The following is a 26,474-nucleotide window of genomic DNA, read 5'->3' as shown; positions in this document are numbered from 1 at the left end:
CCATCGTCCAAGTCGTTGATAAAGATGTTGAATAAGACCGGGCCCAAGACAGAACCCTGTGGCACCCCACTAGTCACTCTTCTCCAGGATGAAGAGGAACCATTGATGAGCACCCTTTGGGTCCGGTCAGTCAGCCAGTTACAAATCCACTGAGTGGTAGCATAGTCAAGACCGCATTTTACCAGCTTCTTTACAAGAATATCATGGGGCACCTTGTCAAATGCCTTGCTGAAATCAAGGTAGGCTACATCCACTGCATTCCCTTCATCTACCAGGCTTGTAATTCTGTCAAAAAATGAGATCAGGTTAGTCTGACATGACTTATTTTTCAGAAATCCATGCTGACTATTGGTGATCACAGCATTCCTTTCTAGGTGCTCACAGACTGTTTGCTTAATGATCTGCTCCAGAATCTTCCCTGGTATTGATGTCAGACTGACTGGGCGGTAATTATTTGGGTCCTCTCTTTTCCCCTTTTTGAAAATAGGGACAACATTTGCCCTCCTCCAGTCTGCCGGGACTTTGCCTGTTCTCCAGGAATTCTCAAAGATGACTGCCAGTGGTTCTGAGATCACATCTGCCAGTTCTTTTAATACTCTTGGATGCAGTTCATCTGGCCCTGGAGACTTGAATACATCTAAACTAGCCAAGTATTCTTGTACTATCTCCTTAGTTATTCTGGGCTGTGTTTTCTCTGCTGAATCATTTGCTCCAAGTTCTTCAGGTCAGGCATTGTTTTCTTTATCGGAGAAGACTGAGGCAAAGAAGGCATTGAGGAGTTCAGCCCTTTCTGTGTCCCCTGTTTGCATTTCACCATCTTCTCCTCTGAGTGACCCCACTGTTTCTTTGTTCTTCCTTTTGCTACGAACATACCCATAAAAGCCTTTTTTGTTGCTTTTAACCTCTCTAGCAAGCCTGAGTTCATTCTGTGCTTTAGCTTTTTTGACTTTGTGTCTACACGTGCTGGCTATTTGTTTGAATTCCTCTTTGGTGGTTTCCCCCCTTTTCCATTTTTTGTACACATCCTTTTTAAATCTTAACTCAGTTAAAAGTTCTTTAGATAGCCACCCTGGCTTCCTTAGGCACCTTCCATGTTTCCGTCTCATTGGTATTGCCTGAAGTTGTGCTTTTACTATCTCCCTCTTAACAAACTCCCAGCCATCATGAACTCCCTTTCCTTTTAGTATTACTGTCCATGGGATCTCACCCAGCACTTCCCTAAGTTTTATGAAGTCGGCTTTCTTAAAGTCAAGAAATTGAGTCCTAGTATGCTTGGCTGCTCCTTTCCGTTGTATAGTAAACTTCAGAAGAGCATGATCACTTGCGCCTAATGATCCTTCCACTTCTACCCCATTAACCAGGTCATCGACATTGGTTAGGACCAGATCTAAAATGGCTGTTCCTCTTGTTGCTTCTCCCACTTTCTGGACAATGAAGTTGTCTGCAAGGCCAGTGAGGAATCTGTTTGACCTTATGCTCTTGGCTGAGTTTGACATCCAACAAATATCCGGGTAATTGAAGTCCCCCATTACCACTATCTCCCTTCCTTTTGCATGCTTGGCCATCTGTTCCAGGAAGGCATCATCTATGTCCTCCGTTTGGCTTGGGGATCTATAGTAAACTCCCACAATGAGGTCACTGTTATTCTTCTCTCCCTTAATTTTGACCCAAATGCTCTCACTTTGGCTTTGAGGTTCTAAATCTTGGATCTCTTCACAGGTATACACATCCCTGACATATAACGCCACTCCTCCTCCTTTCTTGTCTGGTCTGTTTCTCTGAAATAGATTGTATCCCTCCATTTTTACATTCCAATCGTGGGACTTATCCCACCAGGTTTCAGTGATGCCTATTATGTCATATTTAGTTTGCTGTACCAAGAGCTCAAGCTCATCTTGTTTATTTCCCATGCTTTGTGCATTAGTGTACAGACATTGAAGTCCATTAGTCATTCCCCCGTGTCTCTTATTTAAGGATTTTTTCCTCCCACCACTAGGTCTGCTTGCTGTTTGCTCCATTTGGTCTATGACATTTGGATGATCATCTTCATCAATTGATAGACTCCTACCTTCAGGAGCACTGTCTCCCTCCCCCACATTAGTCAGTTTAAAGCCCTCCTGATGAGGTTTCTGAGTTTTTTGGCAAAAACATTCCTCCCAACCGTTGTGAGGTGCAGCCCATCGCTTGCCAGAAGTCCATCTTCAAGAAACTGCAGTCCGTGATCTAAGAATCCAAACTGTTCCTGTTTACACCATTTGCGAAGCCAGCTGTTTACTTCCACTATTTTCCCCTCTCTCCCTGGGCCACGTCGTTCAACTGGGAGGACAGATGAGATGACGATTTGTGCATTTAATTGCTTCAATTTCCTGCCCAGAGCCTCGTAGTCACTTTTGATCTTCTGGAGGCTATTGCTTGCAGTGTCATTGGTTCCCACATGAACCAAGAGGAAGGGGTATTTGTCAGTGGGTTTTATGATTCCTTGCAGTCGTTCAGTTACATCTTGGATCTTAGCCCCGGGGAGACAGCACACTTCCCGAGACATCTTGTCAGGCCCACAGATCACTGCTTCTGTTCCCCTCAGTAGGGAATCCCCTATCACCACTACACGCCTCCTCTTAGGTTTGGTCGGGGTTCTTCCGTGAGCGGTCCGTTCCAAGGTCGCCTGCACATTCCCTGAGGACTGACTTTGCTGCTCATCTTCATATACCTGATCGACTGTAATGAGGGAGAGATCCTCAAATGGAGTCTGCTCTTCGTCTTCCATGCTAGGGGAGAGGACCTCAAAGCGATTGTGTATTTTTAAACAATCAGAGTGAACCCTGGGCCTCCTACTTCTTTGAGTCACGTTTCTCCACATATCGGGCTCCTGTGTTGGTGAACTAGCCTCCTTCCCAGGGGAGTCTCCTGTCTCCTCCTTGGTGGAGACGGTCTGCTCTGCTGCTTCCAAGAAGAGCTCCAGCTCTCTAATTCTTTGGAGTGTAGCTACACGTTCCTCCAGTTGCTGGACTTTGTCTTTTAGGAGGGCAATCAACATGCAATTGCTGCATGTAAAGCTGCCTGCAACCTTTGGCAAGATGGCAAGCATTGTGCAGGAACTGCAGGCAACTGCAGCTGTTCCCTCCCCCTCCATCTTGAGAACGTGTCGTTGGGGGTGGCTACAGCGGTCCTGCATCATAAAAAGTGTGAAGACAGGTCTAATAACTCCTCCCCAAAAAACCTAGGTCTCCCTCAACAAACGTTTGAGACTAGCTCCCCTAAATCTAAAAGACGGATCAAACTGCCTCAACAGAAACCCTGCCCCCTCTGACCTTTGTACAGGGAGAGCAGCTAATCAGCCACAAGAATCACACACACAAGAAAACCCTTTTGGCTCCTTCTTCAGCCGCTGGCCTGCAAGGTCTGATAAGCTCCTCCCACAGCTAATCACCTGCCTCAACAGAAACCCTGCCCCCTCTGACCTTTGTACAGGGAGAGCAGCTAATCAGCCACAAGAATCACACACACATGAAAACCCTTTTGGCTCCTTCTTCAGCCGCTGGCCTGCAAGGTCTGATAAGCTCCTCCCACAGCTAATCACCTGCCTCAACAGAAACCCTGCCCCCTCTGACCTTTGTACAGGGAGAGCAGCTAATCAGCCACAAGAATCACACACACAAAAAAACCCTTTTGGCTCCTTCTTCAGCCGCTGGCCTGCAAGGTCTGATAAGCTCCTCCCACAGCTAATCACCTGCCTCAACAGAAACCCTGCCCCCTCTGACCTTTGTACAGGGAGAGCAGCTAATCATAGCAGATTTTACTGTTTCATCCTGCGTATTCCATTTCAACAGCAAGTTATACATTCTTGGCAAAGTCTTAGTTTTGGGTTCTAACAATTCTGTTTCCAATTTTGATTTTTCCACCTGGAAGCCAACTTTCTTATCTAATTTATATGCCTCCATTATCTGATAATAATGAAGCCAATCTCGCACTTTATTTTTTAACTTCTCAAAGCTCTGCAATTTCAATTTGTCTCCTTCTTGTTCTAAAATTTCCCAATATTTCGGTCATTTGGCCTCCATATTGAGCTTTTTCAAAGCCTTCGCTTCCATTGGTGACAACCATCTTGGGGTTTCATTTTCAAGTAGATCTTTATACCTTATCCAGACATTAAACAGTGCTTTCCTAACAATGTGGTTTTTAAACATTCTGTGCACTTTGACCTTTTCATACCATAAATATGCATGCCAACCAAAAACATTGTTAAATCCTTCTAAATCCAGAATGTCTGTGTTTTCCAGAAGTAGCCATTCTTTCAACCAGCAGAAAGCTGCTGATTCATAATAAAGTTTCAAGTCTGGCAGGGCAAAGCCTCCTCTTTCCTTTGCGTCAGTTAATATTTTAAATTTTATTCTTGGCTTTTTGCCCTGCCAGACAAATCTAGAAATATCTTTCTGCCACTTCTTGAAACAGTCCATTTTGTCAATAATTTGCAATGTTTGAAACAAAAATAACATTCTAGGCAATACATTCATTTTTATCACAGCAATACGACCTAACAATGAAAGCTTCAAATTAGACCAGATTTCAAGATCTCTCTTCACCTCCGTCCAACATTTTTCATAGTTATCTTTAAATAAGTTCCCATTCTTAGATGTCATATTAATCCCCAAGTACTTTACTTTTTTAACTACTGTCAATCCTGTCCCATTCTGAAACCTTTCTCTCTCATTTTCTGTTAAATTTTTCTCCAATACCTTTGTTTTTAGCTTATTCAATTTAAATCCTGCCACTTGACCAAATTCTTCAATCAGTTCTAAAACTCTTTTAGTACTAGATTCTGGCTCCTGCAATGTCAATACTAGGTCATCTGCAAATGCTCTTAATTTATATTGTTTCACTCCGACCTGTATCCCCTTAACCAATTGGTCTCTTCTAATCACGTTCAAGAGGACCTCCAGGACCGATATAAAAAGCAATGGAGAGATTGGGCAACCTTGACGTGTTCCTTTCTCTATCCTAAATTCCTCCGTCACTACATTATTAACAATTAGTGTAGCCTTTTGTTCAGAATATATTGCACCTATACCATTTTCAAACTGTTGACCTACCCCCATCCCCTGGAGATTCTTCTTCATGAAACTCCAAGAAATATTGTCAAAGGCTTTCTCCGCGTCCACAAAAATTAAAACTGCCTTAGTATTAATATTCTCTTGTAATAATTCCAAAATGTCAATTACATTTCTCACATTGTCAGATAAATGTCTACCCGGGAGAAAGCCTGCCTGATCTTTATGAATCTCTTCCACAAAAACTGTTTTTAGTCTTTTAGCCAAAATATCAGCAAAAATTTTGTAATCCACATTTAGCAATGATATTGGGCGGTAGTTCTTAAGCTGTGTCTTTTCAGCCTCTGTTTTTGGTATAAGTGTTATATATGCTTCTTTCCACGTCTCTGGTGCCCTTTTCCCTTCCAGTATCTCATTACAGACTTCCTTCAAGGGTTGTAGCAACCATTCTTTCAAGGATTTGTAGTATCTGGAAGTCAGTCCATCCAGTCCTGGAGATTTCCCTAGTTGCATATTCTGAATGGCAATTTCCACCTCTTGTTCAGTTATTTTGTAACTCAACTTCAGTCTATTTTCTTGAGAGATTCTTTGTAGTCCATTTGTTTTCACAAATTGCTCTATATCCATCTCTTTCTGGGGCCGTTGTGTATATAGTTGTTTGAAATACTTCTGAAAACATTTTCTAATCTCAACTGGATTTTGTATAATCTTTCCGTCCACTTCCAGATTGGTAATGGTATTTAGTTTTTGTCTTTTTCTCATTTGCCAGGCTAGCAATTTCCCACATTTATTAGCCGACTCGAATGTCTTTTGTCTCATTTGTCTTATTTTCCATTCAGTCTCTTGGTTTATTATTTGCATATATTGTACTTGATATAATTTTATTTCTTTCAAAATTTCTTGCGACTTTGGTTTAGCTCTCAATTTCTTCTCACTTTCCTTTATTTTTTCCAAAATTCTTTCTTTCTTTTCATTTTGGGTTCTCCTTTTTAGTGCATTCTGTTGTATCAAAAATCCTCTCATGACGGCTTTGCTTGCGTCCCAGATTACTCTTTTTTCAACTGAAGTATTCATATTTATCTCAAAGTAATCTCTCAAGGTTTTTTGGGCCTTCTTTGTTATTTTTTCATCTCTGAATAGGTTGTCATTCATCCTCCATCTGAAGGAACCAATTGGTATTAAGTTCATTTCCATTTTTACAGCATTATGGTCGGAGCAAGCTTTGGGGCAGATTTCCACTTTTTTTGTCTTTGGTGCCATACCTCTAGTAATCCATATTTGGTCAATTCTTGTCCATGTCATTTTGGCTTCAGAAAAGAAGGTTCCCTCTCTTCCCAAGGGGTTCTTCATTCTCCAAATATCTACTAGGTCCAAATTGTCTGTCAGTTCGAAAAAAGTTTTCGGTAGTCTACCATCTTTAGTAACTACCTGTCTCTGTGCTTTATCCATATTTGTGGAAACCACTCCATTCATATCTCCCATCAAGATCACATTATAGTCCAGATAGTCTATCAAAATGTCATGCAACTTCTTAAAAATTTCAGATTTCCCCTCATTTGGTGCATATACACCTACTATCAAAAATTTCTCTCCATGTATTTGAATTTCAATTGCCACAAATCTTCTTTGGTCGTCTTTAAAAATAAATTTCAGTGATAGGCTCTCCTTTGCATAAATCACTCCTCCTCTTTTTTTCACTCTGTCCGATGAGATAAATTCTTGACCCAATCTTTTATTAATCAATAATTTCCTATGTAGCCTAGTCACATGAGTTTCCTGTAAACAAATCAAGTCTAATTGTTCCTTTTTTAACAAATGAAAAACCTGTTTCTTCTTTCGAGGAGAATTTAGACCGTTACAGTTCCAGCTTAGTAGTTGCAGAGACATATTGTAGTTACTTTGCTACTCCTCCCACTGCTCCTAGTGCTTCTTCCTCCTCTGTCGGTGGTGCCCCCTTCTCCAAGTTGTCCACACCAAAAAGGATTCTTGCTCTATCTATTATTCCTCTTCCCGGGGCTTGTTGCTCTTTTCCAAGCCCTTTCTGCAGATCTTCACCATAGTCCTTTAAAAATCTGTCTTTGTCATCCACTGATTTTATCTTTATCTTTTTTCCTTTGAGGCTGAAAGATAGGCCTTGAGGGAATTCCCACCTGAAAATAATATTGTTACTCTTCAGCAGGGCGACCAAGTCTCCGTAGTTGGCTCTAAGCTCCAAAAGATATTTTGGGACATCTTTAAAGATTTCCACTCTTGTTGATGTATTCTCAGGGCCTTCTCAAAATGCAGACCTAAAATTCTGTCTCTCTCTTCTTTTGTTCTAAAGGTAATCAGGCAGTCTCTCACTTTATTCTTCCTCCCTCCTCTTCCTAGCCTGAAAGCACTCACAATCTTGAATTCTTCTTTTTCCGGATCCAAATTCCAAAAGTCTGCAAATTCCTTCATAAGAAAGTCACTTAATTTATCCTGTTCAAGTTCAGGCACGGCCCTGATTCTCAGGTTAGTTTGTTTCTCTTTCAACTCAATCATAGACAACGTTAGCCTATGGTCTACCAGCTGTCTATGTATCGGTGGTATCTCTTGTCTTGTGACCTCAGCAATCTCTTTAGCTTCCTCCGCTGTCTTTCAAATTGTGGCCGATTCCTGCAGTACTTTCTGTATCGTTTCAGTATTAATAGTAACTTTTTGACCCAAAGTATTAATACTTGCAGTGTTTTGATCAATTTTACTTGAAGCATCCACCACTTTTTTATTTGTTTCAGCTACTTCCAAAGTTAAATTTTTCAAAGATTCCTGAACATTGTCCAAAGTTTCCTGGATTCTGACCAAACCCGCTGCCAGAACTTTTTCAGTTGACATACCTTTTGCTTTGGTTTGTGGTGGAGCTCCCCCTGATGGACCAGATGCTGATGCTCTTCTTTTTTCAAAAGATTTACCCGACCTTGTTGTTTTTTCCTGAGGCACGTCCAACCTTTCTTTCCCTTCTGCCATAACACAACACTAGATAACTTCAAGGTCAGTCCGCAGCTGAATAAGTCCAACAGTAGAAAACAGTGGAAAATTCCTCTGACTCAGTTCAATAATAACAGTTACCAGCCTCCACTAGGGGGACACAGTATCAGTTCTTTTGTTACCTCAGTTAAAATGTCTTATTCCTTCCCCTGTGCCCCCTTTCTTCTATAATGTTAACAGTATCAATATTCCCTTAGTCCCAGTTAGTTTCTATCCAGATCAGAAACACAGTATCTCTTCTTGCAATGCTGGCTGTCAAATAAGCTGTTGTCAGGGAACTGCCATCGGAGCAGGAGGAGGTGAGAGGGCTCCCGGATGATGGTGGAGAGGGGGAGAGGGCCCCAGTAGGGGGAGGGATAGCCCATACGCTGGGGAAGGAAATCAGCGTAACACCAGTGGAGAAGGGGAGGAGATAGAGGAAGCGGAGAGGTGGCTCCAGGACTCTTCGCAGGAGACCAGCGGAGAGGGGACTAGTGCTCCTTTGCCCACACCCACCTTGCGCAAAAAGCTTTCGCGCAGGCAACGGGGGAGGAGACTGGGCGTAAAGCAGCTTTTATGTTGGAAGCGGTTTAAGAAACGCCCACTGACGGATTCTGCCAGCGACTGAGGCAGCCACGGAATAGAGGCTGTCCGGTCAGAAAGGGTTCAACCATGCAACCTAGCCAGGAGTAAAGGCAACTTACGCACAAGCAATCCCTAGAACCATTACAGCTGTCAAAAGCGCTTTCCACTTACGGCAGATATTTCTCCAGCAGTCCGTTCCCAGGTTTTGGAGTGGTGGTTTTAAGTACTTTATCCTCATTATCTGCAGGGAATTAAAACGTTTAATTCTTCCCCCCCTCCTCTCCTGCAATCGGGGGGGGGGGGGGACACTCTTACTTTGACATTGGATTTTTAGGTCTTTTTCCCAAACGTCTTTTTGTCCAGTTCAAGTTCTCAGTCTCTTTGCTTTTAGTCTATATACAATGGCGGAAGGCGGACTTCCTTTTTGTACCTTTCCGCTTCGGTTCCCAATTAGCATCAAATTTGATTCCAAAATCCAATCTTCCCCCTACTCACAGGTAGTTGTTTCTTTAAATCCAGATTTCCAAGAAAGAAGTCAGCGCTCTCTGGAAAACGGCTGTGCAGCTTCACTCTGAAGAAGTAGCAGTCAACTCTCAGCACCGCGCTACCCCCGCTTCGCTCCGGAGCCCGTAACTGGGCTCCTTCGTCAATTTGGGGGAGCGCTAAGGTGCCCACCGAGTCCCACGTTCGCAGGCTTCCCCCGCCTGCGATTTCAAGGGTCCCCGCTTCGCTGGAGCGGATCCGACCCGATTTCTTCAGAGCGGCTCCCTCCGGAGATCAGAGGGAATCCGCCATTAACCGCTGGTGCTGACCGGAAGTCCCTCCAGTCTGAGGGATTCTCCTGGACTTGCTGTTTTCTAGGAAGTTGCTGATGGAATCTGTTCCCAGAAATAACTGATACAAAGTGGAGCTGGCCACAGTAGTCCATGCCCTGATTGGATCCCAATTATGCTACTTTAACATGCTGTATGTGGGGCTGTCCTCATACACTGTTCAAAAGCTTCAGCTGGTACAGAATGCATTCCCCAGTTGCTTTGGGGGGGCAGATGACTAGAGCATATAACACCAATTCTACACTTGCCACTCTCATTACCAGTGAGTTTTCAGGCCCACATAAAGTGTTGGCGGTTACTTTTTAAAACCTAAACAGTTTGGGACCAGGATATCTGAAGGGCTACCTATATTTTACATGAACCTGCCCAACCCTGATATTGGCCATAGAAGTCCTGTTTATAGGTCTGCCTTTAAGATTCATCAGGTTGGAAGTGGGGGGAAACGGGGCCTTTTTACTGGTGGCCCTATCACTGTGGAACTTACTCTTGCGGGATGTTTGTCTTATACTCAGTCTGTTTGTATATAAGCAGGCCTTAAAACACACAATTGTTTTTTGCAGTTTTTAACTGAATAAGATTGTTGGTCTGTAATTTTAACTGTTGCTGTTTTTATCTACAGCATTGTGTTGGATGATTTAATTGGTTTTTAAAATCTGATGTTTTAAATTGTGTTTATAATTTTAGTTGTGAGGCTTCATGAGAGAACCTAACTGAATGGAGGCTTGCTTTTAGAATGGAAAAATGTCCTGTTATTCTAGCTCATTTCATGCCAGGGATCCTGAGTTCTGGGATTTCTGTCACTTGTCACTTGATAGCCAGAAGTCAGTGAGTCACAGCTGTGTACATGCTTGAGTCAGGATGAACCTGAATTGGGGGTTTATGTTTGTTGGTCTGGTTGATATGCAGTAGCAAAAACAAAGTACTTCTTATCCTTCCTTAGAAGACACCCTCAGTGCCATAAAAAATTGGAATGAAACATGGACATTGCCACGATGATCCCAAAGTATAGGAAACACAAGCTAAGGAAAACCATATATTTAACTGAGCCAATGCAGGTTGATATAGAAATACAACTTGAATTTCACATGCTTTATAGAATTGCTCAATTTCAGTTTCTTCAGCACCAGTGGTTGGTGCATAAACTTGGATTATTGTATTGTTAAAAGGTCTGCCTTGGATTCGTATTGAGATCATTCTATTATTTTTGAGATTGCATCCCAGTACAGCTTTCGCCACTCTTTTGTTGACTATGAGGGCCACTCCATTTCTTTTACAGGATTCTTGCCCACAGTAGTAGATATGATGGTCATCCGAACTGAATTCGCCCATTCCCGTCCATTTTAGTTCAATGATGCCCAGGATGTCAATATTTATTCTTGCCATCTCATTTTTGACCACATCCAATTTACCAAGGTTCATGGTTCTTACATTCCAGGTTCCTATGCAATATTTTTCTTTACAGCATTGGACTTTCCTTTCGCTTCCAGGCCTATCCGCAACTGAGCGTCCTTTCGGCTTTGGCCCAGCCACTTCATCAGCTCTGAATCTACTTGTACTTGTCCTCCGCTCTTCCTCAGTAGCATGTTGGACGCCTTCCGACCTGAGGGGCTCATCTTCCAGCGTCATAACTTTCATATGCCTGTTGTCTTTGTCCATGGAGTTTTCTTTGCAGGGATACTGGAGTGGCTTGCCGGTTCCTGCTCCAGGTGGATCACGTTTGGTCAAAACTCTCCACTATGACCTGTCCATCTTGGGTGGCCCTGCACGGCATAGCTCATAGCTTCTCTGAGTTATTCAAGCCCCTTCGCCACGGCAAGGCAGTGATCCATGAAGGGGGCTGAAAATAGTAAAGCCATCCAAAAGGAAATTAGAGCCCCAGACTACACATCAGGGTCGATGATGGAGCTAAAATGATACTGCATGAAGCAGAAAACTTCCTTACTCTTGATGAGTGCCCGCCCCAACAGAGCATTGGATGGGGAACCAGTGGCCCTCCAGATATTGTTGGAGTCTAACTCTCATCTGCCACAGCCAGTATGGCCAGTGGCCAGGAAAGATAGGAGTTAATTGAATTACAAGTTCTTCAGGCAATTAAAGGAATGGGTCAGAGGATGTAAAGTACACCTGTTGCAGTGGAAATTGATCTGATGAGATGTGTAAGGGCCTGTTGGCTCATTCTAAGCATTCCATCCCCAGGGCTTTCCCTTCACTGTTGATCTGGAATAGAGTAATCACAGGTACAAGGGGAGGAGCCAAATAATTATTTCAGACAGAGAAGGATAGATGAACTGTCATTATTATGCGAGGTGAGATTCCCTAGAAGCAGTTTTCGCCAGTCAGTTTTTTTCCTATTGTCCTGCTCAAACTTCAAGATGGGCTAGGGAGGTCTTCCTGGTAATTCAATTACTTGTGTATTGCCCTGTTGTTTAGGGTTGCCATATGTCCATAATTTTCCAGACATTCCTGGGATTCGGCCATCGGAAACAATAGCCAGGTGGAAATTGCTGAAATGTACAGGCATCAACAGCTTTGGCCAAAACAACAACAACTTTTGTATCTGGATTTTCAGTTTTTGAAATATGGCAACTCTACTGCTGTTACTTGCCTTGAGATGAAGGGCTTTGTGATGAAGGGTGGGATATAAATAAAAGAATAAACAAACAAATTTAAACTACTAGTACTCAGCATGAGATCTAAGATGGCATTGCGATGTACTAAGTTTTGTGTGTGACTTTGCCACTTGAAGCTGCTCTTATGCCAAATCTCTCCACTGTTTTTTTATTTTTATTTTTTTAAATAATATTTATTAGAAGTTTTATAGTTACAAAAAAGGTATGAGAGAAAAGACAACAATAAAAAAATTAACAAGCAATACATCGAAAATAAAAAGAAAGAACAATACATCAAAACAACAACAAAAACAAAAACATTTAAAGAACACATCCAATTTCCATATCTTTATCTTTCATTTACTTATTTCCTCGACTTCCTCACACCTCCCTTTTTTGTATTCTAGTTCAAATTAGCTAATTCAGCAAATCCTTTCCCTCTTTCTCAATTTTTTGTTCTATAATTTATCTTAACACAATCTAACTTTAAACTTTCCACTTTAGCCCATTAACAATCAGTTTTTGCTTAATTCTTTATAACATTTCTGCTAAAACCATATAGCTTCATTCAGCATCTCCACTGTTTTTTTAAGCTTGGGGCAGATGGGAGAGAATTTGAAAATGTATTCAGGAGTTTGACAGTGGGATTTGGCCTTTGGACATGCAGATAACACATGGACTTTGCCCTGGATTATGGCCTAGTGTTGTTTTTTTAGGGGTTATACTCTGCCATCAGAGGATCATTCTGGGGCCCTTGATAAGTGCTGGCTCAGATCTATTTTAAGACTTGTGCCTTTACAACTAGAGCTCTTATTTTGGAAAGAACAAGACGCTGGTACATGGTGGATGAGATACTCAGGAGGGGAGCACAGACAAATGTGGTTTGCATCAAATAGTTTGTGCCTAAAGCGAGCATTTGTTGCATCCTACTCTCCCCTTAGAATTTATCCCATCATTTGCCAAGATATGCAGGGTGTCATTTTATAGGGGAGATTTATTTGGTTTCTATCACTTTCTCTTCCAGTTTTATCATTAGTAAAAAAAATTTAAAATGGGGGTAAGTGATGCTGATAATTAAAAAAAAAAAGGACATTTGTTAACACGTTTGTCAATCATAATCCGTTCTGCAGACAGCATCAAATCAAATCTGAGTCTAGAGTCTCCTCCAATGGATTTGGGCATGTCAGACCCAACAGCCTGGACCACTGCAATGAATAACTTGGGGATGGCACCCATGGGAATAACAGGAGATCCTCTTTTGAAGTGAAGGACATGAGGTAGGGGTTGGTAATGCAGGTGAGCTGTGCACAAGCAAGCTGCCAGCTAGCTCTGTGGAGGCTCCTTTTATTGGCACAATATGCAAACCCAGGCAGATACATTTTAGACTGTGACCTTTACACATCTTCCAATCCCGGAATCGTGGGGTGGTACAAAGTTATTTTGGCACCTGTTTCCACCGCATCATTTTCCCCTTGCATAATGTATGACAAAGGAGACAAAGGTCACAGACAGGGCACGGCAGACTACTAAGACCGCTAAAGGTTGGACAGAGGGCAAGATGTTCAGACAGCTGTGGCTTTATCTGTGAGGGGGAGTGTGCTCCGCACCCCAAGGTTACGCGTGCAGACAGCTGAGGCTGCCCGCGGGCGGGAGTGTGCTCCATAACCCAGCGATCATTCCTACACTCTTTTGCCTGGTAGGTTGTGCTCTTGGTTTGGTATTGCCGCTGCAAGCACACAATGCTTAATTTTTCCAGTGGAGTGATGAGGGGAGCAAATGTTCAGAGAACACCCAAGATCCGTGGCCTAAAATGGGTGGGTAACCTCTGGCCTGGGTCTGATTAGGCCTGTTAGGCCTCCTTATTTAGCCAACAAAGCCATTTTCAGGGAAGCCATGCCCATCTGTCCTACATCTGTCGGAAGTCATATATGATGTCAGATATGGGGTAGGTCAAAACTTGGATAATCTGAAAGGGTGTTTGCAGGTTTCACTAATCAGGTGATTGGCAGCACCTACAAAGCACCCTGCAAAATAGCACTTTGAAATGGTCTTTGCAAGACTAGACAATCAGCTGAGCACTCTATCTACTTGGCCCTTAGGAGTGGCTGCGATAATAAACAAAAAACAACTCTGCATCTTTAAAGCAGAATCTGGCTGTGATTGGCTCTTGTATGTTACCAAAAAACACCTCCACTCCATCTATGGAGCCGTTAAGCACTTTTTAAAAAGTTTCTTAAAAAAATAAATTTAATTGACTGAATGAATTGATTTATGCGTAAGCACTCATGCAGCACTTCTAAAATTAAAAGAAGGCAAGGCAGCCTGCGGTGGAAGAGGCAAAACAGATGCCTGAGCCAGCTTTCAATGTGGTGGTATGTATGGCTGTCATTTCAGTTACAAAACCAGAAGGAAGTGAGGCTAATCTCCCAGTATTAGGATGTACTGTGGGCTCTCTTTTTCTTCAATCCTGCCTGTCCGCATCTTTGTCCTCCCACTCATGAGAACTGGCTTTTGTGGGATTATGTGGGCTGTCAAATGGCTGTACTTCTCCAGACTCATTTCTTTATGTATCTCTCAGGTCCTTTAAGTTTTGATTTTAGTGATGGAAAAAAATCTGCTTTCCTAATTAGAATTATTGTGCAGTTGCAGCTAAAACAATCTAGCTTGATGGCCTCTCTGTTTCAGACTTCGACCCTGCCCTTGGAATGATGACTTGGGATCCCACCAATCAGTCCCTTGATGTCTGGCTTGGAAATAGTGCCACCACCAGTGATTAAGGAGATCATTCATTGCAAAAGTTGCACACGCTTCCCACCTAGCTCAAGCAATCCTTGCCATTCTTGCAGTTGCACTGGGATCAATTGGGAAATATTGAAAGTAAAGAGGGACATCTGATGAAGAGTCTGGTGGATGTACAGATCATGGAGGGAAGAAGCAGCTCTTTTCCCAACAGGATATTTTTTATAGTTTGGCCAAGCCAGAATAGCTTTTAGATTGTAGAGGTGGCCAGGACCACCTCAACGGGAGCGCTGGGAGCCTCAAGCATCTTCATGTCCTCAAGGAGTGAGGCCATCTCTGTACTACCCTGCTGTGCTGCTTGCTGATTCTGTCCACTTAATGAGAGGCAAAATGGAGAAGCAGACATTACTGGTTAAAATAGCAGTCTAGAGGTGGTTGTGGGGGAATCAGTGGCAGGGAGAACCAGTGGCAGTCAAGGATCACAAGGGCTGGTGTCCAGCGACTTCTGGAGAGTTGCATGATACCCACCCCTGGTCTAGAATGCCACTTGATGAAGGAAAGGGAGTTAAATGTGTAACTTCCCAGAACTCAGCCCTAGTCTGCTTGGCAGTCCATCTCTAACACTTTCTAGTTGAACCCTCTCTGTTTTAGAATATTTTCAAGGTCAGGGAGTAATTGGAAGAGGAAGCTATAGAGATGAGGTTGCAAATCTTTTTTTAAAAAATAAGATTTTCGACATCATGAAGGGCGAAAATCATGGCAGTGTTGATTGTGTAGTATGCTGTGCTATACTGTAGATTGGAACATGAAAATGCATAGGACGTTTTCCAAATGGAAGCCTAGTTTTGCATAGCTGTTGCTGCAGGCTGCTAAACAGCAAGCAGTAATAAAAAGAGAACCCAAGTAAATTTTATAGACCCTCATTTTCCCCTTTTTATAAAGCTGATGGTATTGTGTCCAATGATATAAGGGTGTTTATATTTGGCTGTTCACTGTTCTTGCAGTTTATTTTTAGTATGCATCTAGCAGTGAGCAGTCTCTGGCAGTCTCTGGAGACAAAGCAGGCAGACCCCCATGTTGCAGATGGGGGAAACAGAGGAACAGTCTAATAATAATAATAATAATAATAATAATAATAATAATAATAATAATGTCATAATTTATTACTTATACCCTATCCATCTGGCTGGGTCTCCCCAGCCACTCTGGGCGGCTTCCAACAGGATATTAAAAACACAATAAAAGATCAAACATTAAAAACTTCCCTACCACAGGGAAACTGCTGATGGTTGTTTCTGTAACTATCATTGCCAGGTTGTTTCTGTAACTATCATTGCCTTTTTATCCAGCACTGACAAAAAGGACACATGGCACCTGCACGTGGATTTTGCTCAAGCCTGGGATGATTTCTACGAGTGGGAATGCAAGCAGCGGATGCTGGCCTGGGAAGAGCGCCATCGCAGAAGGATGGCAGAAAAACAGTTCCACCCTCCCTCCCCACCTCCTGTTGTCCACTATTCGTATTATGAGTGCAGTATTGTTGCTGAGAAGTTAAAAGGTACATAGGGCTGTAGAATAATGCCCCAAACTGGCAGGCTGTTGCATGAGGATTGTGGCAGGTGGTTAGGAACATAGGAAGCTGTCCTGTAGGAACATAGGAAGCTGTCCTGTCCTGATGAGTTATCTGTTTCTTACCCAGTACTGTATACTCTGACTGGCTGTGGTTCTCCAGGGTCTTGGAAGAAGAAGGATCTTTCTCATCACTTCCTACCTGATCCTTTTAACTGGGGACTCTAAGGATTGCACCCAAGACATTTTGCATGCAAAGCAGATGCTCTTCCACTGAGATGTGGTCCATCCCATGTAGACGTACAACAGATGAGTACATTGCAACTGTTTGTGGAGTTAATCTCATCCACCCCAGCCTTTCAGAGTTTTGCCTTGCTTGGGTGGCTCATTTCATGCAGACCTATGCAAAACAGTAGTATTAATTAGACTGTTGCTTGTTATCTCAATGTCTCCAAGTGACTTAACTAATGTTTAATACATAAACGTAAATACATTATGCCATAAAAACATAACAAAAGAACCCCCATAGCAGCCACAGGAAGCTTTGGCAGAGCACTAGTAACAAAACAATATAATTTTAGCCTATCAAACATCTTACTATATTTTTGTTTTTTAAACTCTCACACAGGGAGCGATGATTTAAATAATATTACTTGCAAAATGCACCAGTGCTTTGTACCTGAGCAGTGTTTCTCTCTTGGGTCAGATGATTCAAAGTGTTTGGAAGCGGTGCAGACACTGCTGGCCTGGATAGAGTGTGGGGAAGTGAACAGACGGACTGCAAACAACTTCTACTCAATGATCCAGTCAGTCAACAGCCACATCTGCCGACTTACAAATGAGAAAGCAGCCCATGAAAAGGAAATGGAAGAAGCAAAGGAAAAATTCAAGCTTGCACTCTCAGGAATTCTTGCTCAGTGTAAGTGTTTGGGGCTTGCAACCAGGATTTCAAAGTCTCACTTGATGGAAATGTACCATTTTTTGTTTTATTTTTTTCCAGTTGAAGGTTGAACAAGAGAGAGAGAGACACAGATCCGGAACATACATTCCCTTTATTAGGAAACATATTTAGGTTTATTTCTTACAAATTTCTAAACCACCATGCTGCATTCGTACAAATGTCAAAGAAAACCAGAAAACAGTTTAAAAAAGGAAAAAGATAACAAGCCATTTAACAGACAAAATGCTGGATATTAAAATTAATTTTAAATGAATGAAAGGTTACCAGGTCATTAATGCTCAGTGGAAACAAGAAAATCTTACAAAGCTTCTGGAAAACTATCAAAATCTTATTCTGATAGGTTTCTGGAGAAAAAATGGTCCCCAGACACAACAAACAAAAAAGCCCACAAAACTCCTACTGTGCACATTTTCTTTGGTAAACTAATGGTACAGTCTGGAGAGCATTCTTGGGTGATTATTCCCCCCCCCCCCCAAATAATATTTATTAAGTTTCCAACAAATTAAACACAACACTGCAAAAAAACATAAAAGAAAAAAACATACAATACAATACAGTACAATACAATACAGTACATAATAAAAAAGAACAGACATAATAAAAGATACAAACAAAACAAAACAAAACAAAACAAGAACCATTTAAAATTTCAATTTCAACATCTTATCTTTCTTTCCCTTATTTCCTCGACCTCCTCACACCTCCCTTTTTGTATTCCACTTCTATTAATTGTTTCAGCAATTCCTTTCCATCTTCCTCTGTTTTCTGTCCTATAATTGTCTTAACACATTCTAACCATATTTTTACCTTTAATGCTCAATTAATCTATTAATACTTAATTCCACTTCCTGTCCATCTTCCCCTGTTTTCTATCCTATAATTATCTTAACACATTTTAACCTTATTTTCCTTTAATGCTCTATTAATCTATTTATACTTAATTCCTTATAACCTTTCTACTGAAGCCATATAACTTCATTCCAACGTTCTTCTAACATTCATTAATTTTACAATATTTCTATAAATATTCTTTAAACTTTTCCCAGTCTTCTTCCACCAACTCTTCTCCCTGGTCTCGGATCTTGCCAGTCTTTTCCACCAATTCATCTAGTCCATCAACTTCATCTGCCATTATCCAACACTTCTGTGCTTCCAGGAGACAACCATTCTCTCAGCCAGCAAAAAGCAGATGGTTCACAACAAAATTTAGGGGTCTGGCAGGGCAGGTCCACCTCCTTCTTTAGCATCCGTCAATATCTTAAGTTTTACTCAAGGCTTCCTGCCCTGCCAAACAACTCCAAAAACATCCCTCTGCCACCTCCTGATACAATCCATCCCATCCAAAACTTGCACTATTTGGAACAAAAGCAACATCCCCGGCATCACTGCAACCCTCATCCCCACCACAACAACTCGGCCCAACAATAGCAACTTCATAGAATCATAGAATCATAGAATCATAGAGTTGGAAGAGACCACAAGGGCCATCGAGTCCAACCCCCTGCCAAGCAGGAAACACCATCAGAGCACTCCTGACATATGGTTGTCAAGCCTCTGCTTAAAGACCTCCAAAGAAGGAGACTCCACCACACTCCTTGGCAGCAAATTCCACTGTCGAACAGCTCTTACTGTCAGGAAGTTCTTCCTAATGTTTAGGTGGAATCTTCTTTCTTGGAGTTTGGATCCATTGCTCCGTGTCCGCTTCTCTGGAGCAGCAGAAAACAACCTTTCTCCCTCCTCTATGTGACATCCTTTTATATATTTGAACATGGCTATCATATCACCCCTTAACCTCCTCTTCTCCAGGCTAAACATGCCCAGCTCCCTTAGCCGTTCCTCATAAGGCATCGTTTCCAGGCCTTTGACCATTTTGGTTGCCCTCCTCTGGACACGTTCCAGTTTGTCAGTGTCCTTCTTGAACTGTGGTGCCCAGAACTGGACACAGTACTCCAGGTGAGGTCTGACCAGAGCAGAATACAGTGGCACTATAACTTCCCTTGATCTAGATGCTATACTCCTATTGATGCAGCCCAGAATTGCATTGGCTTTTTTAGCTGCCGCGTCACACTGTTGGTTCATGTCAAGTTTGTGGTCAACCAAGACTCCTAGATCCTTTTCACATGTACTGCTCTCAAGCCAGGTGTCACCCATCTTGTATTTGTGCCTCTCATTTTTTTTGCCCAAGTGCAATACTTTACATTTCTCCCTGTTAAAATTCATCTTGTTTGTTTTGGCCCAGTTCTCTAATCTGTCAAGGTCGTTTTGAAGTGTGATCCTGTCCTCTGGGGTGTTAGCCACCCCTCCCAGTTTGGTGTCATCTTCAAATTTGATCAGGATGCCCTTGAGTCCATCATCCAAGTCGTTGATAAAGATGTTGAATAAGACCGGGCCCAAGACAGAACCCTGTGGCACCCCACTAGTCACTCTTCTCCAGGATGAAGAGGAACCATTGATGAGCACCCTTTGGGTCCGGTCAGTCAGCCAGTTACAAATCCACTGAGTGGTAGCATAGTCAAGACCGCATTTTACCAGCTTCTTTACAAGAATATCATGGGGCACCTTGTCAAATGCCTTGCTGAAATCAAGGTAGACTACATCCACTGCGTTCCCTTCATCTACCAGGCTTGTAATTCTGTCATAAAACGAGATCAGGTTAGTCTGACATGACTTATTTTTCAGAAATCCATGCTGACTATTGGTGATCACAGCATTCCTTTCTAGGTGCTCACAGATTGTTTGCTTGATGATCTGCTCCAGAATCTTCCCTGGTATTGATGTCAGACTGACTGGGCGGTAATTATTTGGGTCCTCTCTTTTCCCCTTTTTGAAAATAGGGACAACATTTGCCCTCCTCCAGTCTGCTGGGACTTCGCCTGTTCTCCAGGAATTCTCAAAGATGATTGCCAGTGGTTCTGAGATCACATCTGCCAGTTCTTTTAATACTCTTGGATGCAGTTCATCTGGCCCTGGAGATTTGAATACATCTAAACTAGCCAAGTATTCTTGTACTATCTCCTTAGTTATTCTGGGCTGTGTTTCCTCTGCTGAATCATTTGCTCCAAATTCTTCAGGTCGGGCATTGTTTTCTTTATCGGAGAAGACTGAGGCAAAGAAGGCATTGAGGAGTTCAGCCCTTTCTGTGTCCCCTGTTTGCATTTCACCATCTTCTCCTCTGAGTGACCCCACTGTTTCTTTGTTCTTCCTTTTGCTACGAACATACCCATAAAAGCCTTTTTTGTTGCTTTTAACCTCTCTAGCAAGCCTGAGTTCATTCTGTGCTTTAGCTTTTCTGACTTTGTGTCTACACGTGCTGGCTATTTGTTTGAATTCCTCTTTGGTGGTTTCCCCCCTTTTCCATTTTTTGTACACATCCTTTTTTAATCTTAACTCAGTTAAAAGTTCTTTAGATAGCCACCCTGGCTTCTTTAGGCACCTTCCATGTTTCCGTCTCATTGGTATTGCCTGAAGTTGTGCTTTTACTATCTCCCTCTTAACAAACTCCCAGCCATCATGAACTCCCTTTCCTTTTAGTATTACTGTCCATGGGATCTCACCCAGCACTTCCCTAAGTTTTATGAAGTCGGCTTTCTTAAAGTCAAGAAATTGAGTCCTAGTATGCTTGGCTGCTCCTTTCCGCTGTATAGTAAACTTCAGAAGAGCATGATCACTCACGCCTAATGATCCTTCCACTTCTACCCCACTAACCAGGTCATCAACATTGGTTAGGACCAGATCTAAAATGGCTGTTCCTCTTGTTGCTTCTCCCACTTTCTGGACAAAGCCACTCCCGACATAGAGAGGGGGTGGGGTTGCGGGCTCGCGCCCACGACGTCAATATTGCGGGGCCAGGTAGCCCCGCGGGATTCCTAGGGATTCCCCTCTCATTACCATAGGTTTCCCCGGGGCCAGCCAATCAGCTGGCTCGGGGGGCGGTCCTTGGCCCCTTTTAAGGTCGGGGCAGCCCTCGGCTCGCCCCTTTCTCGTAGCGCCAGCACCAGCACGTTTCCCACCCACCCTCCCCTTTAGGCTTGCCCTGGACTTTGCTATGGGCTTCGGCTGGTCGCCGCAAGGGGCCTGGTAGGAGTTTTTCCATTTGGCTAATTGGCTATGTTTTGAAGCCTCTTGGTTTTTTCGCCTACCTCGTAGCAAAACGTCACAACTTCCCGGTTTTGGCGGTTAGGCATTGGCAGGGGTATTGTCATGCAAATGAGGTCGGGGGGGAGGAGCGCCATCACCTCCCCCAATCACGAAGGGTAGTTCGTTAAAGGACTCCGAGGGGCGTCGCCTCGTCCGAAACCTACGGAGGCTAGGGCCTAAAGCGCACCCCCGAGCGGTAACCCCTGGGGGGGCGCCTACGGATGTGCATCACGGGGGGCTCCCCCTGTTGGTGTTTAACCCTTCCCGGTCAGACCGGATAGTCGGTTAGGGCCAATGCCTAAAGCCAATACCTCTCTTACCTGTAATCAATAAAGTTGTGGCCATTTACGCCCATTAACCTTAATTCTGTTGTCTGTGTCTTTATTTCTACACATGAGGGAGGGGGCGGGTATTGCCACGCAATGAAGTTGTCTGCAAGGCCAGTGAGGAATCTGTTTGACCTTATGCTCTTGGCTGAGTTTGACATCCAACAAATATCTGGGTAATTGAAGTCCCCCATTACTACTATCTCCCTTCCTTTTGCTTGCTTGGCCATCTGTTCCAGGAAGGCATCATCTATGTCCTCCGTTTGGCTTGGGGATCTATAGTAAACTCCCACAATGAGGTCTCTGTTAATCTTCTCTCCCTTAATTTTGACCCAAATGCTCTCACTTTGGCTTTGAGGTTCTAAATCTTGGATCTCTTCACAGGTATACACATCCCTGACATATAACGCCACTCCTCCTCCTTTCTTGTCTGGTCTGTTTCTCTGAAATAGATTGTATCCCTCCATTATTACATTCCAATCGTGGGACTTATCCCACCAGGTTTCAGTGATGCCTATTATGTCATATTTAGTTTGCTGTACCAAGAGCTCAAGCTCATCTTGTTTATTTCCCATGCTTTGTGCATTAGTGTACAGACATTGAAGTCCATTAATCATTCCCCCGTGTCTCCTATTTAAGGATTTTTTCCTCCCACCACTAGGTCTGCTTGCTGTTTGCTCCATTTGGTCTATGACATTTGGATGATCATCTTCATCAATTGATAGACATCTACCTTCAGGAGCACTGTCTCCCTCCCCCACATTAGTCAGTTTAAAGCCCTCCTGATGAGGTTTCTGAGATTTTTGGCAAAAACATTCCTCCCAACCGTTGTGAGGTGCAGCCCATCGCTTGCCAGAAGTCCATCTTCAAGAAACTGCAGTCCGTGATCTAAGAATCCAAACCGTTCCTGTTTACACCATTTGCGAAGCCAGCTGTTCACTTCCACTATTTTCCCCTCTCTCCCTGGGCCACGTCATTCAACTGGGAGGACAGATGAGATAACAATTTGTGCATTTAATTGCTTCAATTTCCTGCCCAGAGCCTCGTAGTCTCTTTTGATCTTCTGGAGGCTATTGCTTGCAGTGTCATTGGTTCCCACATGAACCAAGAGGAAGGGGTATTTGTCAGTGGGTTTTATGATTCCTTGCAGTCGTTCAGTTACATCTTGGATCTTAGCCCCGGGGAGACAGCATACCTCCTGAGACATCTTGTCAGGCCCACAGATCACTGCTTCTGTTCCCCTCAGTAGGGAATCCCCTATCACCACTACACGCCTCCTCTTAGGTTTGGTCGGGGTTCTTCCATGAGCTGTCCGTTCCAAGGTCGCCTGCACATTCCCTGAGGACTGACTTTGCTGCTCGTCTTCATATACCTGATCGACTGTAATGAGGGAGAGATCCTCAAATGGAGTCTGTTCTTCGTCTTCCATGCTAGGGGAGAGGACTTCAAAGCGATTGTGTATTTCTAAACAATCAGAGCGAACCCTGGGCCTCCTACTTCTTTGAGTCACGTTTCTCCATGTATCTGGCACCTGTATTTGTGAGCTAGCCTCCTTCTCACGGGTGTCCCCTGTCTCCTCCTTGGTGGCGACGGTGTTCTCTGTTGCTTCCAAGAAGAGCTCCAGCTCTCTAATTCTTTGGAGCGTAGCTACACGTTCCTCCAGTTGCTGGACTTTGTCTTTTAAGAGAGCAATCAACATACACTTGCTGCAGGTAAAGCTGCCTGCAACCTTTGGCAAGATGGCAAACATTGCGCAGGAACCGCATGCGACTGCTGCTGTTCCCTCACCCTCCATCTTGAGAACGTGTCGTTGGGGGTGGCTACAGTGATCCTCCATCTTAAAAAGCGTGAAGACAGGACAAATACCCCCCCCCCAAAAAAAACCTAGGTCTCCCCCAACAAACGTTTGAAACTAGCTCCCCTAAATCTGAAATATGGGTTGAACTGCGCGCGCCGCTAGGCGCGCGCCGCTGCCCTGCTAGCGGCGGGGGAATGATTAATGGACTTTATGATCTCTTCTGATAGTCTCCTTAAGCCAATAAACACCAATAATAATCCTGTGTGAATTTTTCCGTTCTTCCAATCCTCAAATCGAGATGGTTTCCATACATCATCGCCTTCATAGATAACATCGCTCTTTCCATCATTAATTACAGAACTGTCGCTCTTAAGTCCCTCTGAGGAGTTTCACCCACAATATAAAAACAGCTCTATTTCTCTATTTCTCCTCCCAGACTCAAGACCTCCGACAGAACTTCCCAATATGGCAACGGCATTTTTATTTTATTTTTTTATATAATATTTTATTTTCCGCATTCAATAAACAAAAAAAAAGAACAAATCGACAAACACATCAAAAGGAAAAAAGCAAAGGAAAAACAATACATACATTATACAAAAACATAAAGAAAAATAAAAACGGTAAGAATAAAAGAGTTAAAAACAAATATTGTATCATTATATTCTTCAGCATTAACTTAGGTCTACGACTTCCCCATGCCTTCCCACTCTGTATTCTAGGTCTTATATTCTGGTAGTAAACTCTTTCCCTCTGGCGTATCTTTGGTTCAGATTAATATTATTGTCTTATTTATCCTTACATTTCCCTATGTCTTATTAAATATACTTTCTTTAACATTGTCATTTTTATAATAACATTCTTTTACATTCAATCTGATAACCTCAAACGTTCGTAATTTTATAATGCTTCTGTAAATAGTCTTTAAATTTCCTCCAGTCTTCCTTCACCATCTCTTCTCCCTGGTCTCTGATTCTGCCGGTCATTTCTGCAAGTTCCATATAGTCGATGAGCTTCATTTGCCATTCTTCCAGCGTGGGTAGATCTTGCGTCTTCCAATATTGCGCGATGAGTATTCTTGCTGCTGTTGTAGCGTACATAAAAAAAGTTCTATCCTTCACTTGAACCTGTTGGTTTACCATACCCAGGAGAAAGGCTTCTGGGGTCTTTCTAAATGTGTATTTAAATATTTTTTTCAATTCATTATAAATCATTTCCCAGAAAACCTTAATCCTTGGGCACGTCCACCAAAGGTGAAAAAAGGTACCTTCTGCTTCTTTACATTTCCAGCATTTGTTATCAGGCATATGATACATTTTTGCAAGCTTGACTGGTGTCATGTACCACCTATATATCATTTTCATTATGTTCTCTCTTAAGGCATTACATGCCGTAAACTTTATTCCAGTGGTCCACAACCTTTCCCAGTCAGCAAACATTATGTTATGGCCAACGTCTTGAGCCCATTTAATCATAGCCGATTTTACTTCCTCATCCTGTGTGTTCCATTTCAGCAGCAAATTATACATTCTAGACAATATTTTTGTTTTAGGTTCTAATAGTTCTGTTTCCAATTTTGATTTTTCCACCTGGAAGCCAATTTTTCTGTCCATTTTAAATACCTCCATTATTTGATAATAATGAAGCCAATCTCGGACTTTACTTTTTAGTTTATCAAAACTCTGCAGTTTCAGTTTGTCACCATCCTGTTCTAAAATCTCCCAATACTTCGGCCAATTTGCCTCCATATTGAGTCTCTTTACTGCCTTAGCTTCCATTGAAGACAACCACCTTGGAGTTTTGTTTTCCAAAAGATCTTTATATCTAATCCAGACATTGAACAGTGCTTTTCTGACAATGTGAATTTTGAACATTCTATGCACTTTAACTTTGTCATACCATAGATATGCATGCCAGCCAAATGCATTATTGAACCCTTCTAAATCCAATATATCTGTGTTTTCAAGAAGTAGCCATTCCTTCAACCAGCAGAAAGCTGCTGCTTCATAATAGAGTTTTAGGTCCGGCAGGGCAAAGCCCCCTCTTTCTTTAACGTCTGTTAATATTTTAAATTTTATCCTTGGCTTTTTGCCCTGCCAGACAAATTTAGATAGATCTTTTTGCCACTTCTTGAAACAGTCAGTTTTATCAATAATCTGCAGTGTCTGAAACAAAAACAGCATTCTTGGCAATACATTCATCTTAATTACAGCAATGCGCCCCAGTAGTGAGAGTTTCAAGCTAGACCACGTATCTAGATCCTTTTTTATCTCCGTCCAGCACTTCTCATAGTTGTCTTTAAATAAGTTCCCATTTTTTGCTGTCATATTTATTCCCAAATATTTAACTTTCTTCACTACTGTTAAACCTGTTTCTTTCTGAAACCTTTCATTTTCAATTTCTGTCAGATTTTTTGTCAAAACCTTAGTTTTTGTTTTGTTTAATTTAAAGCCTGCCAATTGGCCAAATTCTTGAATCAGTTCTAAAACTTTTTTTCCACTAGATTCTGGCTCCTGCAACGTCAAAACCAGGTCATCTGCAAAAGCTCTTAATTTATATTGTTTAGCTCCGACCTGTATCCCTTTGACCAATTGGTCCTTTCTGATCGTATTCAGCAACACCTCCAGGACCGATATAAAAAGTAGTGGGGAAATTGGGCACCCTTGTCGTGTTCCTTTTTCTATTCTGAACTCTTCTGTCAAAACATTATTTACTATTAATTTAGCTTTTTGTTCAGAATAGATTGCCCCTATACCATTTTCAAATTCTTGGCCTACCCCCATGCCTTGGAGATTCTTCTTCATAAAACTCCAAGAGATATTGTCAAAGGCTTTCTCCGCATCCACAAATATCAGCGCCGCTTTTGTATTTATATTTTCCTGTA

At 42.5% G+C, this 26,474-nt stretch overlaps 2 protein-coding genes across 2 annotated transcripts in view; one reads left to right on the top strand and one right to left on the bottom strand.

Annotated features, from left to right (window-relative positions):
- Nucleotides 1–11,288, bottom strand: part of LOC310668789 (putative helicase senataxin) — a gene marked incomplete at its 3' end in the record, with an annotated part of 486,105 nt that extends 474,817 nt beyond the window's left edge. Inside the window, exon 1 of the mRNA XM_083422117.1 lies at nt 10,880–11,288. Coding sequence (XP_083278243.1) covers nt 10,880–11,107 — 228 coding nt within the window. The 5' untranslated portion in view covers nt 11,108–11,288. The remainder of the gene's footprint in view (nt 1–10,879) is intronic.
- Nucleotides 11,289–14,000: 2,712 nt separating this feature from the next.
- On the top strand, nt 14,001–17,784 carry LOC310668787 (ecto-NOX disulfide-thiol exchanger 2-like; the record flags this gene model as incomplete). The annotated part of the gene is made up of 4 exons (XM_083422116.1): nt 14,001–14,005; nt 16,149–16,357; nt 17,075–17,287; nt 17,369–17,784. The coding sequence occupies 4 exons, from the start codon at nt 14,001–14,003 to the stop codon at nt 17,377–17,379; spliced, it is 438 nt and encodes a 145-aa protein (XP_083278242.1). The 3' UTR covers nt 17,380–17,784.
- Between the last annotated feature and the right edge of the window lie 8,690 nt (nt 17,785–26,474).

Source organism: Podarcis tiliguerta (genome assembly GCF_965153285.1).
Source record: "Podarcis tiliguerta genome assembly, chromosome: W".
Classification (NCBI taxonomy): Eukaryota; Metazoa; Chordata; class Lepidosauria; order Squamata; family Lacertidae; genus Podarcis; species Podarcis tiliguerta.
The sequence above is the reverse complement of the archived record's forward strand: the minus strand, read 5'-3'. Positions and strand labels throughout refer to the sequence as shown.